Source organism: Camelina sativa, chromosome 16 (genome assembly GCF_000633955.1).
Source record: "Camelina sativa cultivar DH55 chromosome 16, Cs, whole genome shotgun sequence".
NCBI lineage: Eukaryota > Viridiplantae > Streptophyta > Magnoliopsida > Brassicales > Brassicaceae > Camelina > Camelina sativa.
In genome coordinates this window covers 5,264,848-5,281,903 of record NC_025700.1, presented here as the reverse complement: position 1 = coordinate 5,281,903, position 17,056 = coordinate 5,264,848, and the positions used below count along the sequence as shown (strand labels likewise).

Sequence of the window (17,056 nt, the reverse complement as noted above, 5' to 3'; positions counted from 1 at the left end):
AACACTTGTCAATATCCGAACGGTGGAACAAGTCGACGCCGGCTTCCAGCTGGACGGTTCAGGGTTGTGGGCCGGCTGTTGAAAAATTCGGTGCTGAGATATATTTCTATCATTAACCTGACTGCAGACTAATTATATCTCTATTATTTAAATCTGATTGACTAATTATTTCTCTGTTATTGTAGTATTATTCTTTTGTCCGTTTAAGAGCGGAACCAAAAAAAAAAAAAAAAAATCTTTGGTCGGTATAATCTATTTATTTTTAAAATAAAAGAAGAAGAAAATTCATGGGCAGTTGACAGTTCCATACTCACATCGCGATTAAATTTTACATAAAAGTCTTGCTTTTAATAGGAAAGAAGAATTAGTCAGTCAATGAATGCGACTTAAAAAAATCCTTGAACAGTAATATACTAATATATGGCTGTGACTGATATCATAAGCTGCTTCTTTTTGTATAACATGATGCATTAAGTATGAAAATACGTAAGCGTATGTGCATTCTTCGATATTATTAGTATACTGTATATGGTTAGATTATTTGAGTGCATTGAAATCGTTGCAAAATGTAAATGGAATCAACGAGTCTTGGAAATAGATGTTTATAGTTTTCTTGGATGCATGATCGATTATATACGTGCCAAGAAAACTGTTATTGGGCTTTTTGCTTATCTATATTTAGTCTATATATTATGAGCATAAACCTATGTATGCGATCGATATTAGGAAGCCCGTGCGTTGAATAAGACAATAACTAATAGCATGTCATGCTCATGAATTATTCTTACCATTTTATATCATTTGTTACAACCTAAAAATTATCGTACAGACGGGAGAATCATCAAAAGTTTCATGAAGGGGTTGTCTTAGAAGCATGTTTAACAAATAATTAATATTTGAGTAGAGACGCAAAAATTAAGACATAACCATGAAACCTACATATAGATCATATATATAAATATATAATGTATATATGTGAGTATAAATATAATCTACGATCATGGCATGTACAACTTGTTGCCACACTTGCATCTCCAAGCCTCAGGGTAGTATTCGGCGGTGACAGGCGTGCCCGGAGGCACTGGTACGTGCACAGGCCTGCACGGCGTGCATCTTCCGCACTTGGATGAGCACCGTGGTGGAGATGATCCCAATCCCCTTAGAATCCTCCGTAGCTCCGCCTCCTTGCTCTGGTCACCGATTTTCCTAGTGTTCTTGATCACTACTGTACTCTTGCCACCCTCCTGAGCACATACTCAAACCATATATATCAAACGCATACATATATATTCTACTTTATAATTTTATTTCTTTGGATGAAATTAAATACACAGTAACATAAACCCTAACGATATGGTTAATCAAGAATATTTTTTTACATATTTTAATTAAATTTAAAGACTTTCAACATGGTGAACTCAACTCAAGTAGTATAATACTGCTAACATGTGCACAAAGTTGCTAATATGCGCATGATTTTGCTAAAGTTCGCGGTTTAGGTGAAAAACATTATTAAGACAGGGCTTGGGGGGGGGCTGTGAGACAAGACGCGGGAAAACCGCTCCGGAAAAAGCGCTACGCACATTACCAAAAAAAGCGCAGAGAGATTGAGAAGTTCCAAGAGGCTGTCATACGTTAACGTGCGCCGTGGGGGCGAATGACTACTACTATTACCACTAGATTGAGATCAAAAAATTCACAGACAGAAGCAAGGTTAGGGGACCCACGAGAGGTGAACGGACCAAAAGTTGAGTACTGTCCTTGTCCTCGTGTGCGCTAAAATGAATCGGACGGCTGAGTATCTGTGAAGGAGTACATGGCATCTGCATGCTCAGTCAGTCTCGACATGCCGTCACAGTCGCTGACTGTTCAAGCGCATTTTAGCCACAACCCCTTTTGTATGTGTAGTCCTTTTAGAGACCCCCCACATTATAAGATTATATTATTTTTAATGTCTATTATGATGAGGATTCAACATCAATCTTTTACTCCAAAGATGCTTGAATCAGGAGATAATTTTTTTTGAATATTATGTGGTTTTAGTTTTTTATTTATTTCTTCCAAAACTATTGACTCATGAACAGCACCCACAAAACAAAAACAAAAACTATATTGGATCACGCAAGAGAGTAAGAGGTTAAAACAGCTTACGAACCTGTGCATAGAAGTTCCCTAGTTTCTTAGAGTAAGAGTTCCTAATATCTGCATTTTTACAACATTATAATATACGTAAACCCAAATGATTATATGATACGTACGAACCATAAATTTAAAGATATTTATGTTGGAGAAAAATAATATATATTAATGAAAACGAGAAAAAGGAACTGGTGGAGCTTACATGGAGAAGAAAGCGAAGAGGGAGTAATGAATGTAGTGGACACACAGAAGACGATGAAGAGTAGGAATATATAGAAGAGACTGAACTTATTGGCCCTTGAGTTTTCTGATGTTGGTAATGATGATGACAATGATGATGGTCTCTCCAAACCCATGATTACGAAACTTCCTGAAAACCCCACCTAAGAAGAAGCTAGCAGAGAGTAATTATGAACTCCTCCGTGCAAACAAAAACAAAATAACTTTGGTGGGTATATAAAAACCTGAGATGAAAATGGAAATCAAGAAAAGATGATTCAATAGGGTTTTTTTAATTTTTTTTGGTTTTATATGATTTGGGTTTTCTCAAAAAACGAGAGGGAGTGGTTGAGAGAGAGAATGAACAAAAGGAGTCGATTATGAGAGAACACAAGGATGGTTTACTGCAAAAATGTGCAATTAAATTTGGATTTTTTATATATAATAAGATAGGAAAAAAAAAAGAATAAGGATAAAATTATTATATAGATTGGAGGGAAAGGAGAGAACGAGTGTAGCAAGAGAGAAGTAATTAAGAAAGGTACCTAAGCATTGCTAAGTTTGGGAGTTAGATTCTCCTGCACTCTATACTCTCTGTCATTGTACCCTTCCTTTCCCCAAAAATTGCTTTTAGCAATCTTCCAAGCCATACATATATATATGCTTCTTCTTTTTTTTTAAAAAAAAATTTCTTATGTCTTTTTTGTTTTGTTTTTTCTGTTTCTTAATTAAGTTATTTCATATGCATGTGTGTAGTATATTGTATACACATTTGAGGTGTGTGTCACATCACGTTAATGAGGTATGATTTTGCTTGATTAGTAATAGTGATATTAATAATTTAATCTTGATTTTTGTTTCTTTCTTAGGGTTTAACATAAGTACTCAAAGATTTGGGTTTCATATAAGTAGTAATTTCTTAATTTAGGCGGAGAGAAGAGAGGTGACTGATTTGAAGAGAGAGAAATTAGGGAGGGCCGTATGATGAAAGATGAGGGAGATTCCAAAGGCAAGGAGGTATGGACAAAACATCCCAACAAATGTGTAAGAGGGGTTCCATGTTCATTTCTAAATTACACATTTATATACATAGTTTTAACTTTTTAACAATAGCTTTAACATGCATATATATAACCTTTGTGAATTGAAATAGTTATTGTTAAAAAGTTAAAACTATGTATATAAATGTGTAATTTAGATATCATTAACATGCATATATATATAACCTTTGTCGATATCTTTTGTCGATATCATTAATGGTACATATATATAACATTTAAGTATCATTAACATGCATATATATAACCTTTGTCAATATCTTTTGTTTTCTCTTTTTTTTTTTTTTTGTACTTTTTAAGATTGTGTTTAATCGGACAATAGCATTTTTTAAAAAAATACAATGGTTAAGATAACTGAAATCCCAAAACATAAGCCCTACAATCTTGGAAAAGGAATGCAAAGGCCTTGAATGACAAGTAGATTCTACTATAGTTTTTGGATTTTGTTTTTCAAAAACCAATTTTTTCTCCATTTAAGATTTTACATTAAATAGATTTCCTAAAAAATAGGAAAACTAGTTTTTAGCTTTTCTTTACAGATATTAACAAAAACTAGAATCCACATAATTACAGATTTTAGGGAAAACTTACAATTCTTTTTATTTTTTTATGTTTCTTTATGTAATTATTTTAAAAATAACTTTCTTACAAAAAACTAAAATCTCAAAAATCAAAAACCAAAAACTAAAAACCAAAATCTATAATCTAAAAACCATTTAAAAACCATCTTCCATTCATGGCCTTAATTTCATAAAATATAACTTTTGACTGACCACTTTTTAAAAATATCATCAATGTAAAAATTTTAAAGAGAAGAGAAAAAATCACAATTCTATATCCTTGGTGAAGGCCTGAAGAGGGTTGTTCTTCGAATAACATTGTCACTGCCGAAATTTTGGTCGTTCTTTCTTCGTAATTTCACCAACATGATTTGTTACTGGTCAAGATTTTTCAAGCAAACTAGAAACATGCACGTTCGGAAAAAAAAAGACTCGAGAAGTTTTAAAGGATGTTTCTTTGATACTAGTTCGAAAATTTAATATAAGTCTTTGGTAAATAGTTGAGATACAACTATTTATACATAACAATCAATTCATATATTATAACCTCATTCAACAGGATTAAGTGGGTAGAAAGAGAGAGAAGAACACAAAATTAGGGGAAACTATATTTTATGTAACTTTAAAATTTCGAGACATCAACTCATGTTAACAGTTTCCCCAAAGTTTGTTTTTAGATATAGACATGTGTTCTAGTGGGTTTGTATTTAGTAGTGGCACATGTCATAATCCAGTTTAAATATGGAAATATGCATGTGTGAGTAATACTGAAATTACAAATATCTTTATGGAGAAAAGACGATTTAAAAAGTAAGAACTACGATCTATTTATCAAGTACGTACTTGCTTTATATTGTTCAAACATGACTCAGGAAGTTAATATTTTGCATATCCAACCGTCTTCTTCGCAAATTACAATTGATATATAAGTGTATATAACATTTCCTAATTAATTCAAAAAAAAAAAATTAAAATATGGGTCTATTTAAATCGAAACTAAGATATGAAAGCATAGAAAATTGGTCGATAATTTGTCACCCGTTCTCCAAACAGCAGTAAACAACACATGAGCTTAGATTAGTCGTAGAATGGTCACACATAAATTATTTAATATATGCTTTTTGAATATGGCTGAATATCTTATTTTTCTGAATCACAACCATAGTAGTCGACTACGAGAGAGTACATAAATATGCATAGGAAAAATTTGAGAGGGTCACATGCCAAGGTAAGTATCTCTATCCTGACACACCACTTCTCAATTATTTTATAATAAGGTTTTATAAAAAGATCTGACACACTGTATCCTTTTTTCATTTTATCATGTTATTGTTATTTGAAATTTCATTTTGTTTCTTGACTGTGACAGATGGGACTTGCATTGTTTTCTATCTATTATGTACTGATTAAAAGATGTCAAGGATCATGCAGAAAGAAACACTTATTTTTTTTCTTAGGACAATAAATTAAGAAGAAAACACATATCAGTCGTAGGATCTGAATGATCATGCATTCATCCCATTAAAAATGTATAGAAAACAAAAAATAGCACACTCCCGCAGGCGGATCTCAATTCGCAGCCTCGCAAGCGCATATAAATTTATAACTTATTTTTTCTCAGTGTAAAACAAGGAAAAAGTATTTCATGATAAAAGATCACTAAAATGACAGACTAATTGTTTCAGATTAAGAATTACATTACTTTAAAAATTTAGAGTTTACACTTTCCAGTTTACTTTAGGTTTAGTTTTTAGGTTATAGGGTTTAGTTTAGAATTTTATTACTGGTTTAGTTTAGAATTTTATTAGTGGTTTAGTTTAGAATTTTATTACTTTTAGAACATACATAGACTGTTTTAAATTTTTTTGCTATAAACTCTCTTGACTCTAACCCCCGGAAAAAAAAGTCCCGTAATGGTGTATGATTTTTTTAAATCGACTAGTTTTTCATCCATTTTTTGGGTTGTTTTGCTATAAACCCTTTTTAAGAGTCCCATAGTGTATGATTTGGTTTTGTCATGAAGAATGAAGATACAAGATTTTGAGAGATGAAAATTTTGTACTACGAAACCTTCTCACAAAACAAAAACATTGCAATGCCATTTCCATCGAATCCAAAAACAAATAGATTTTAAAACAGATTAGAAAGAAAAAATTAAGTATGGAAGACCAGTAGAGGCGGATAAGGAGTTGGTAGTCGGTTTGTGGGCTGTACAGTAATGGGTTTAATTAAATCATTTCTTTTAAGCTCACAATTAAGTATTTCAATGGTATAAGACACCATCATACCAGCGATCGAGTTCTGCTTTTTACATCGTAAAAATTTAGCTAATAGGTCGACCTATTTTGCACTAATGATTGAGAAAAAAGAAAACAAAAATTGGGTGGTGATCGGTTTGCAGCAAAATTGTATTTTGGTTAATGTTATGTTTATTATATAAAACAAATTGATTTCATTTTAAATTTTGATCAGGTCTCTTTATTAATATATTTATTTTGAACGTGTCTTTAGTTGGGCACTATAAAATGGATAACATTTTGACAAGCAAATTTTGTTTGGTTAAACTTTATATTGGTAATTTTGCTAATTAATTAGTCAGCAATATTTTCGAAATGATATTAAATTATCAAATAATTCATTTGTAAAATCATCCAAAAGGTACTATCTTTTTTATCCTCCAAAATATTTGTTGGTTTTGTGGATCGGATTTTGATCAACACAATTGCCACTTAAGCTATATCAAATAGATAATAGGTATCCTTCTTTGTATCTCATATGATATCTAAAGTAGATCTCTTGTCATACGGATAAAACAAGTCCGAGGAGGAGAAAAATGATAGTGGAAGAGAGAAGATGGGAAATATGCAAAAAGAGGGAAGCAAAAGTTGAAAAGAGAGAAGAAATAGAAAGAGACAAGAGATGCACGAGCGTTTTGAATTTGTTGCCTTGTGTGTTTTCAGCATTTAAGATTGGACCACCTCCTCTTTCTATTTTTTTACTTCTCCTTATTCATTTATTATCAAGACATAGTTCACAGTAAATACTATCAAAAGATTCAAGAATACAATATATAGTTTTGTGGTCTAGTAAACAATAACGTAAAAAGGATACAATCCTTGATTGACTTTGATAGAAGGATGTTAAGGAGGTGTGTAGTGTAGCTGCAGTATGGAAATCCTCAACCCAAATTTCGAAAGACAACGAAGCTTGAAAGAGAATGACCCGAATGAGTCTGTTGATGGTTCATAGCATTCATTCATCACATCCATTTTATTGCTAGATATAAGGGCATAAGAAATGAACGGTGGTGCTTTTAGTCGCGAGGAGTTCACAATGTCAAACGGTGCATTAATTAATACAAGAAGAAGGTGACACTAACCTACAGACCTGGTTCACATCAAGATTCTGAATCAAGAGACTTAAACTAAGCAGTTTTACTTTTCTTTCAGTTTCTTTTAAACAAACGTTGCATATGTTGTAAAAACATTATTTTTCTTTTTGACTTTTTTTTAAACTATTTTTCTTTTGACTTTAATTTATCATTTTTTTAAAAAGAAGAATAGGCAAATAGTTTCCCGAATATACATGAAATAACTTTGTCAAGTTAGAGTTATTGAAAGAAATAAAGTGATGAAAGGAAAGAGTTTCGATCCCAACCGAGACAACTATACTAGAATATGCCGGTTGATGACACGATAAGATCAAGGCAAGATCGGTTAAACGGGTTTATTTTCCTCTACAAATTTAACTCATCATAATGAATTCCCTCTATTTTTTTCTTCTCTCAAAAAATTTCTATCCTTGAATTCTCTCTTTAATGATTCACACAGTCCACTACGTTGATTGCCGTGGATGTTGGCGGTGAGTTCCTACACGGCTACACCATCAAGAATGTTCTTTGATACCGACCAATCTGAAATTCTTGATATCAACATTGGTGAATGGCGGATACTCCAAAGTCCTCCTTACCCTGTGGAAGCCTTTGAACATTCGGCCCTTGTGAATGGGTCCATCTACTGGTTCCAAGTAGTTGATGATTACAAGATACTCGCTTTGGACCTTCACACTGAACAGCTTTGGACCTTCACACGGAACAGTTCCGTGATGTCCCAACACCGCCCATGTTACCTTCCCCTGCCCCTCTAGTCAACCTTGATGATCGTCTAGCCATGGTCAGGAATTATATTCGAAATTCTCATGTGAACGCAGAGATATGGACCATGGAAACACAAGAAGAAACATGGACCAAAACTTACTCAATACGTTTATTGCCTACACATCTTTACCCCAACGTGTGTGGGATGTTGTTCATTCCACTAACAGTTTCGAAGCATGGGAATCTTTACTTCCATATATGAAAGTGAGAAGAGGTTGTTCAAGTATTATCGGGAGACTGACCAAGTCTGTTGGATCGCCAAAGACATTCTGTTCTATCTTCTTTTGTTGAAAATATGATCCCATTTCGAGATCCAAAAATCATGACCTACATACCCGGATTTCAGTATTCAGAATCTTGGATATCCAAATTTTTTAGACAAATCGAGATCCCAACTACTGTTTTGCTTACCAAGAGTGTTGTGGCTCTTGCTTACCAAGAGTGTTATGTCAGAAGCTTTTCGTTTGTCATACCTTTTATTTCCTCTTTGCTTTTAAGTTTTGGATTGATGGAACTCGATTGTTTCGAATAAACACAATGCTTTAAAAAATTTTGTTTTTCTACGGATTGAATAAGTGTATATACCACTTGTTGTGTATATTGATTGTGTAGCTGTTGTAGGTAGGTGCAAAAGCTTCGAGTGATGTATGTTATCAAAAAAGCTACAAATTAAAATTAGGAAAATATATTATTTGGTCCTATTATAGACGTACATCTTTCAATCTTTTATCACTGTTCTCAATTTTCTAACCCAAATCATTTTTTTTTTCCTAACCCTATCATCTCAATTTTGTTTTCCTCCATTCAAACTGTTACTTCCACTGACGAAGATAGATGATGTAGCTATTTTCTTATCAGATTTTGCATGCATAAAACAAATGTATTTGAAATAGAGACTCAAAAACGGTAAAAGTGAGTAATTTGTAAGATAAAGAACTTTTTTTTTTTGCAGTTTTTCACTAGTTGATGCAATTTTGGGTGTATTTGAAATAAGAAGCATTAATGATTTAATCTATAATTTCATTATTAATTATAATAGTTATATACTTATACTCCAGTCGTTTGTTTTAGTTGTCGTTTTAATTTTTCAATGCATATGTTTGAAAAAAATTCCAATTTTATTCCAACTATTTTAATGTTTTGACTATAAAAAAAAAATTAAAAAATATATTAAAGAAGATTAAAATAGAAAATTTAATTTTCTTAATTTGTGTGAAAAACCTTAAACTGGTATTAATTTGAATAAAAAGCGATATGAGGAGTTTTCTAGATTTTTCTTAATTTTAATTTTGCGTCAAGCTTATACCAAAGCGGATAATTTGGCACGTAAAGTACGTACCAAATCGCTAATGAGTTTAGATGTAAATGTTGTTCCTTCGTATTGGCTGATTTAAATTAATCAAAAAAAGTTGTTGAGAAAAAAAAGTACTAATTTGAATCGGAAGAAGTATCTATTTTGTCAATATTCCGATTAATATTGTTGAACTCTTTAGTAATCTAGTTATAAAACTTCTGCAAAAACACATCCGTTTTTAGCCGTTAAATCAATTGTTTAAAACGTTTAATAACCAAATAAACCTTTGAGACCAACAATGACAAAGAGTACATTAGGGATTCAAATCAAATTTTCAGCACTTAAACATTTTAAGAACAAGAAGCCAGAAACAAGAAAGTGTGTAATAATAGTTTTTTTTTTTAACACATACCTTTCATTAATTTCGAAACAAGATATACCATAGGTGCCTCCTATAATGAGTAACACCTACAACAGGAGGACAGAATACACCAACAATATTAGTGAAAAACACCAAACCAAGTAACTAGGAGAGTGGGAGCTGGAGGGATTAGTCTCTATTTGAGGATTAATGGACCAAGATGCAGTCGGAGAGTGTTCTTAATTTCTTGTATCAGGGTAGGAGCAGGACGAGAGATGGCCCTGTGGAGTCGCGAGTTCTGTTCCCTCCAAATAGCATACACTGAGGCTTGATACGCTAACCGCATGATCATTGCTAGGTTCTTGTCTGGAGAGGGATTTTTTAGCCATCTACTCCGAGCCTCAAAGTCTGCTGGAGGAAAAACCCTAGGGCGAGATGTAAAGTAACTCCAAATCTCACCTGCATAAGAGCAATCGAAGAAGATATGTTTTCGTGTCTCATCGTAACTGTTGCACAGAAGGCACATGGCTGGTACATTTAGTCCCCACCGCAATAATTTATCTCGAGTAAGAAGTCTGTGACGTGCATTGAGCCAGGCGATAAAGGAATGTTTAGGAATCCTCCCCTTAATCCAGACTGAGTCAAACCAATCCACTTTATGCCCCGTTGGATTTAAATACTCCCAAGTATCCGCGGTTGAGAACACAGGTGACGCCTGATTATCCCCAATCTTCCACAAAAAACGATCATCGAGATCCTCCTGTTGATATTCAGCAAGTGGAGGCGACGGGAGGCAAGCTTTGAGCAACTGAATGATTGGATTGCGACTGCGACTATTAAAAAGCCACCACTGGCCATGTCTTACCGCATCCGCAACCACCGCTGTAAGAGGTAAGCCGGAGACACGAGGACCTGAAGGTCCCGTAAGATCCAACAAAGGGTCCAGGAATGTCCAATTATCCGTCCATAAGCTACAAGTAATGCCTATTCCGATTTCACAAATTATGAATTGTCATGCTAGAGGCCTTAACTTACAGAAGTTACGCCATATCCAACTACCCGAGGCTGAACTGTCAAGACTCCAAAAGCAATGTCTTCCAATAATAGATTTTTACTGACCAAGCAAAAGAAATACTTACAATACGACAGTATATAATTTAATATAATTATGACAAACAAATAAAAATGAATTTATTAAGACATGAGTCCCAAGAAAGAAACAAAGGAGGAGACAAAGGTTTTTGTTTCTCCGCGACGGTGCCTGTGGAGATTCCTGAAGGTTTCTCTCTTGGATTCCCAAAGATTTATTCAAAAACAAAATACAATTAAACAATACTATTTTTGAAAACTGGTTGAAGATCAAAGTTTTTGAACAAATAGACTTTTTTATTTTTAAAAGAATTAAAGAACTAAAAGCCAATTATAGTCGATTNTTTCTCTTGGATTCCCAAAGATTTATTCAAAAAGAATACAATTAAACAATACTATTTTTGAAAACTAGTTGAAGATCAAAGTTTTCGAACAAATAGATTAGTTATTTTAAAAAGAACCAAAAGCCAATTGTAGTCGATTTATATAATTTAGGAATCCAAGAATTATCACAATTAACGAGGCTCTTGTTTATATCTTCAGTCTTGTTTAATTAGGAGCAAAATCTAAAAAGGAAGAATATAACGAAAACCTCATTCCAATGTTAAGCAACAACAACAAGCATTCACTCTGAGAGACAGAGAAAGAGAGAGAGAAGCACAAACCACAAAGGCTCCAACTCTGGCACTTCCTCGTGCATATTTTGGCTTTGGCTGCTACTAGTGTACAAAAAAATCCAACAAACAAGGTGATTTTTTTCTTTTTCTTTTTCATTATTTTGTTCTGTATCATACAAATGGTTAAGCTTTCTTAGTGTTCTTGTTTGTTGTTCATCATTTGAATCTTTAAATGTTCTGTTCTACTTAGCTTTCACGTTTTGACCAATTTGAATCAGTTAAAAGTTAAAACCAATGAAAGCTTTGGACTTTGTGTTTCGTTTCTTGCTCTATGGCCTTTAATTTGATAAAGGTTGTTCCTTTTTTGCTTCTGGATTAGGGTTTCTTTCTTCAACTAATGGAGAATGTCGCCGTTAAAACATCGACTCACTCTTCAAATCTATCAGAAATCATGTCCAAATTCGCTAAAGTCTGCAAATTTAGATCCATTGGTGTGTTCCCTGACCAGAAATCGAATTCGAACGACCTCTGTGAAGTAGAGATCTTGGTAGATGATGATAAAGCCAAGGAAACTGAGATTTGTGATATCATCAGTCACAAACCCTCGAGAAAGATTCAAACTTTTAGTTGGGATGATGATGAGATTTCGAAGCTGTTCGACATTGTTTCAGCGCTTAAGCTTGCCTACGTTGAGTTTCAACAAGCTCATTTGCCTTATGATCCTGACAAGGTCATTGAAGCAGATAACCTCGTCGTGTCTCAGCTCGAGGCTTTACGCAGAATTAAGCGTCTTTACCTCAAAAGGAAACAGCTTGATGCAAAGAAGACCGAGCTTGCTGCTTCTTGTTTAGATCGTTTAAGAGATGAAATTGAAGTGAATGAGAAGTATTTGGAGAAACTTAAGGCGCAAGTGAAAACTAAAGAGAGTGAGATTCACTCTTTGAAGGAGAAGCTTGATTGTTTGGTTACAGAGAATAGGAGACTCCAGGATAGGTTTGTTAGTGTTTCTTCGTTTGAATTCGTGTTCAGAGCTGCTTCTAAGTCGGTTCACGACTTTGCTAAGCCAATGATCACTCTGATGAAAGCTACAGACTGGAATATGGATAAAGCAGTGGAAGCTATTGTTGGAAATGTAATGTTTGCTAAAAAGTCAGATAAGAAGTATGCTTTTGAGTCATACATTGTTCAGAGAATGTTTCACGGCATAAAGCTTAACCCGTGTGATGTGACAGAACTAATGAGTTTTGATGATCCATTGGATGTGTTAACAGCGTTTCCAGACTCAGCGTTTTCAAGATTCTGTGGTCAGAAGTATCTTTTAGTTGTTCATCCGTCCATGGAGGCTTCTTTCTTTGGGAATTTGGATATGAGGGGACTGGTTTTGCTCGGTAAGCATCCAAGAGCGATGTTTTATCAAATCTTTGCAAGAATGGCAAAGTGGGTATGGCTTCTTGGATCATTTGCGGCTTCCTTGGATCTTAAAGCAAAGATCTTTGTGGTCAGAAGAGGAACCAGATTCTCAGGTGTCTACATGGAATCTGTTGTTGTGGGTGATGAAAAAGAAGGAGAAGACAATTTAAGCGTCGAGTTCATCACAATGCCAGGGTTTAAAATTGGAGAGTCAATGTTTAAATCTCAGGTTTATCTTTCTAAGCAAAAAGGGTAAAAAGAACCTCTCTGCAGATTCGGTTATTTCGATAGTTTCAGGTAAAAGAGCTCTCTGCTTCTTTGAAAGTTTTGTAGGTAAGTATAATAATTTTTTGTCCAAGGATCATTTTGGTTTGTATCTTTGTACACATTCAAGTTTTGGTCTATAATTAATAAATCCAAGAAGTTTCTTCATTATGTGAAACGCGAAAACATACAATCTTTATAGTTTTCAAAGCTTCTGGAAGCATCTTCCAAAACACTGTCTTTGAATGCATCTCGCGACTTCTAGGCCCGTGCTGCATAAGCAGGCGTCCTGATGTGTTAGTTCAGTTTAGACTATGAATTTGGGATGGATCTTTCTCCGGTGGGACGATAGTATAGTGTTAGTTAGAGCAAAATGCCAAAGAATAAGCATTTCATGCACCCTTCCATTTGGAGTTGGATATTTAATGTGGACAATGTCAGTTCCATCCTCTCGAGTAATAGAGACTTGATTTGGTGAGACATTGTTCTTAGCTGTTCCGGATGAGACAACTTCATGCGTAAGTGGCCCATCTTCTCCATTTTTCTGTTCGAGTTAGATTTCATTAGCTCGGATTTTTTCCTAGTTAGGGAGATAAAATGATTAAGGAAACGATACTATTCGTTTTAGAGAAAGACAACATATATTTAATATATCAAGTAGTATTTTTTTCTTTTTTGCATTGTCAAAAAACCTCCAAAATATCTATATATTGTAGAATTGACTGCTGTTTAACTAGATCTCTTCTTACACGTCCTTAGTACAACAAATACTTCAACGTACGTTTTCGGTTTCTCTCTTTCACACCATGGAATTCGTTTTAGTTCGAATGTTCTCATTCTCTAACATGTGCCCTTTTGCAGGCTGAATGTGATCGTTGTGTTGCAATATCAAAAAAGAAAATTAATGAAGCAATGACATGTATATACTTCATGTAAAATTTGGACTTGATATTGATAAAGCAATTTTTGCTTTTGAAAATCTTGAGCTTAGTGTCTACATAATTTACGGAGTTCCACAATTTTTATTTACCAATTTAGGAGTGATTAAGATATTCTTAAATACTAAAACTCACCACAATTGTGAATTCTGAATAATGTATTTCAATTTCAGTATTTTAAATAACAAAAATACTAAATTGTATTGTATATATATTAAAACTAAAATGAAACGATAACATGACTGTTATTAAATTAAATCAAGATAAACTTATGAATTCGATCCACGCAAAGGATGACAAGCAATTGTGTACATGTTAGGCACATTATGAACATAAAAACCACCATAAAGATTGATCGGCTAATATGATGAATTGAAAGATATTTATGAGTATCAAAATGGTCACATTGGACATAAATTAGTTATCATGAAAAACTGATCAGCGGAAGAGAGTATATAACTCAATACGAATAAGAGAAACTGATCCGCGAGGTTTTTTTATAAAAAAAATATGAAGGAAAAAATAATAATCTGCGAAGCAAATATTAAGCATTTGCGAAGCAAATATTAAACATATGCATATACATATATATTTCAGTATTATGATTTAGGAGGAGGAAAACGGCGATATCAATTGGGAAAAAAAATTAAAGGGACTTAGATGGGAGTTTATGGATAAATTTTCATCCAATATATCATATATCATATATATATATATATATATGATTTAATAGAGACTAGTAATAGTTAAATATCAAAAGAATTGCAAATTACCCCTATAAGAATTGAGGGGAATAATGTTGAACGGCCTAAAGATTCAGGCTAGTTGTTTCACATCAGACTAGTTGTTTCACATCAGAGTGAGTATCTGAAATCTACAGCCATAATACAAAAAACATTAACAAAATTAAATGAAAGAATGTTTTGATATTAACTATACAAGTCTACTATGATTAGCATTACCTCATGAGACTGTGTATCATCTCCCTGAATAAGCTCCAATACTTTGAATAAAGCGGGAGCGCTCTCACATACATATTCACGTCTGTATCTAAGACTACAACAGAAGAATGTTAGCATGGAGAAAACGCAAAGCAAACAACATATAAGCACATACCTCTCATCATGGAGTGGCTAGTCGTTTCAAAATGAAGATGACATTCATTAAGAATATCCTTTTTAAGAAAATAGATATATTCATATTTTAAAATTTTAGTTATATTTTTCACAATTATTTTTTTCTCTCATTTTCTTTCATTTATAGAAAATCTTAACAAACCGACTAATTCAACAAATTAGAAATGGTTTAATTGAAAATATTAATTCATTAAAATTAGAGTATCTAAAAAAAAAAAGAGTTTTACATCCGATTGTTACTAGCATATAATAAATTTAACTAATTAAATTATCTTGTAATATAATATATGTTGTTAACTTGTTATGGTTCTATAAGAAACATGCAAAATTGATGTTGTTACTCGATAAAACATAAAATATATGAATTTGTTTTTTTAAAACACAAAAAGACATGTATTGCTATAAATAGTAACATTTTATCAATAGATTTTCCACGTCAAAACCTTTTTCCACATTCAATATATTTTTACACTGAATAAATACAAATTAAAAAGAAGAATTAGTTACATACTTTTTTTTTTAACATCTTACTTTATTAACTTGAATCAAAGATTACATAGTTTATCAATGAATATACAAAGACAACCAATCCTTAAGTAAGACAAAGTAATCGAAAAAGTGAAATTAGATGTCGCTTCGTCTTTATATGATATTCTTCTTGCTTGGCTAACATCTTTTCGATGAGACTCCAATATGCTTTTTGAAATTCTTTGATTACGATCCATTTGTTACATCGTGAACTATACAAACATCTCCAATTCCCACTGCAAGAATTGGTATCTTTCTTGGTTGTAGTTGATACTCTTGATTGATCCATAGCCTTGACGTCTTTATTTGCACTCATCGTATTCATCCGTGGTTTAAAACGATTTTCGTCTCTATTTCCCATACATAGAAACTTTAGGAACACCAATACTCAAAGATTCTACTAGTGATGCCATAGATGATATACATACTTTATTTTACACAAACGATACTTGGATCCTAAATAATATTTTATTTGAATTAACTTATACTGCACATAGTGTGAGTTGTTAAGTAGTATTCGAACAGCTTGTTTTGGTCGAACATTTTCAGCAATTTTTGAAATGATGTGTTGAGAATCAAAGAAATAAAATACACCAATTTCAAAAGATTAAATGAATATGATATTTACAGAAATATTAATCCATATTGCTAAATTTTAATGTCTATTTCTCCCCTTACTTCTCGTCACAATAGTTTAATGTTTCATGAAAATACAGTATGAAGTATTTAATGTCAAGATTCTACAACAAAGAAAAAGAGTATAACAACATAGCTGGGACTTATTCCACATGTGAAAGCTAGTATTTAGATTCTTGGATGGGTTTTTGATAGAGAAAAAAAAAGAGTATAAGTTTCTTATATTTATAATGATGGCAAGATGCCCCATTGATGCAGAAACCCTTTTCCGGTGGTGACTTCAAGCACCAAGAGCGCTAGCACCGCCAACATCGCTGCTCTTCCGTTCCATGTTTCTGCACTTTTTGTCCATCCCCACTCCCACATTGTCACTGGTGCTGGTAACTCCCTCCTCTGTGAATCATACGTTGCTAATAGTTCTTCTACACTCCCGAGTGGAACTAACGACTGCCCAACAACAACAACAAAAAGAATTCAACCATAGGGTACTAATGAACCATCGAAATGAAGATAAAACAGCTTCTTTTGTGGAGCTTTTAGGACATAAAAGATGAATGAGTGTTGTTGTTGTTACCTGTCGAGCTTCAAGATTTGAGACTGCCATAGCTCCAACATATGGAAGACTTTCCACAACAGCATCTGCCAAGTCAG

General features: G+C 33.3%; 3 protein-coding genes and 2 pseudogenes across 7 annotated transcripts in view; 2 read left to right on the top strand and 3 right to left on the bottom strand.

Annotated features, from left to right (window-relative positions):
• LOC104749852 (EPIDERMAL PATTERNING FACTOR-like protein 6) lies at positions 924-2,977 on the bottom strand. 4 transcript variants are annotated; one of them, XM_010471563.1, is made up of 4 exons: positions 2,904-2,977; positions 2,342-2,522; positions 2,156-2,202; positions 924-1,244 (listed from the first exon to the last, which is right to left on the bottom strand). In XM_010471563.1, the coding sequence occupies exons 2-4, from the start codon at positions 2,493-2,495 to the stop codon at positions 999-1,001; spliced, it is 447 nt and encodes a 148-aa protein (XP_010469865.1). In that variant the 5' UTR covers positions 2,496-2,522; positions 2,904-2,977; the 3' UTR covers positions 924-998. The 4 variants fall into 4 exon arrangements, with proteins under 4 accessions (XP_010469865.1, XP_010469864.1, XP_019093823.1 ...); XM_010471562.2 differs by having other exon boundaries at positions 2,342-2,603; positions 2,904-2,971; XM_019238278.1 differs by having other exon boundaries at positions 2,342-2,554; positions 2,904-2,971.
• LOC109129444 lies at positions 7,829-8,664 on the top strand (annotated as a pseudogene).
• LOC109129443 lies at positions 9,984-11,576 on the bottom strand (annotated as a pseudogene).
• Positions 11,468-13,303, top strand: LOC104749851. The gene is made up of 2 exons (XM_010471559.2): positions 11,468-11,624; positions 11,873-13,303. Exon 2 carries the CDS (start codon positions 11,891-11,893, stop codon positions 13,157-13,159), a length of 1,269 nt encoding a protein of 422 aa, XP_010469861.1. The 5' UTR covers positions 11,468-11,624; positions 11,873-11,890; the 3' UTR covers positions 13,160-13,303.
• LOC104749849 (ferrochelatase-2, chloroplastic) overlaps positions 16,421-17,056 on the bottom strand; it is a 4,451-nt gene continuing 3,815 nt past the window's right edge. The window contains exons 10-11 of one of the 2 annotated variants that reach the window (XM_010471557.2): positions 16,980-17,044; positions 16,421-16,852 (exon numbers count right to left, since the gene is read on the bottom strand). In XM_010471557.2, coding sequence (XP_010469859.1) covers positions 16,631-16,852; positions 16,980-17,044 — 287 coding nt within the window. In that variant the 3' untranslated portion in view covers positions 16,421-16,630. The remainder of the gene's footprint in view (positions 16,853-16,979; positions 17,045-17,056) is intronic. The other variant, XM_010471558.2, reaches the window with a different exon arrangement.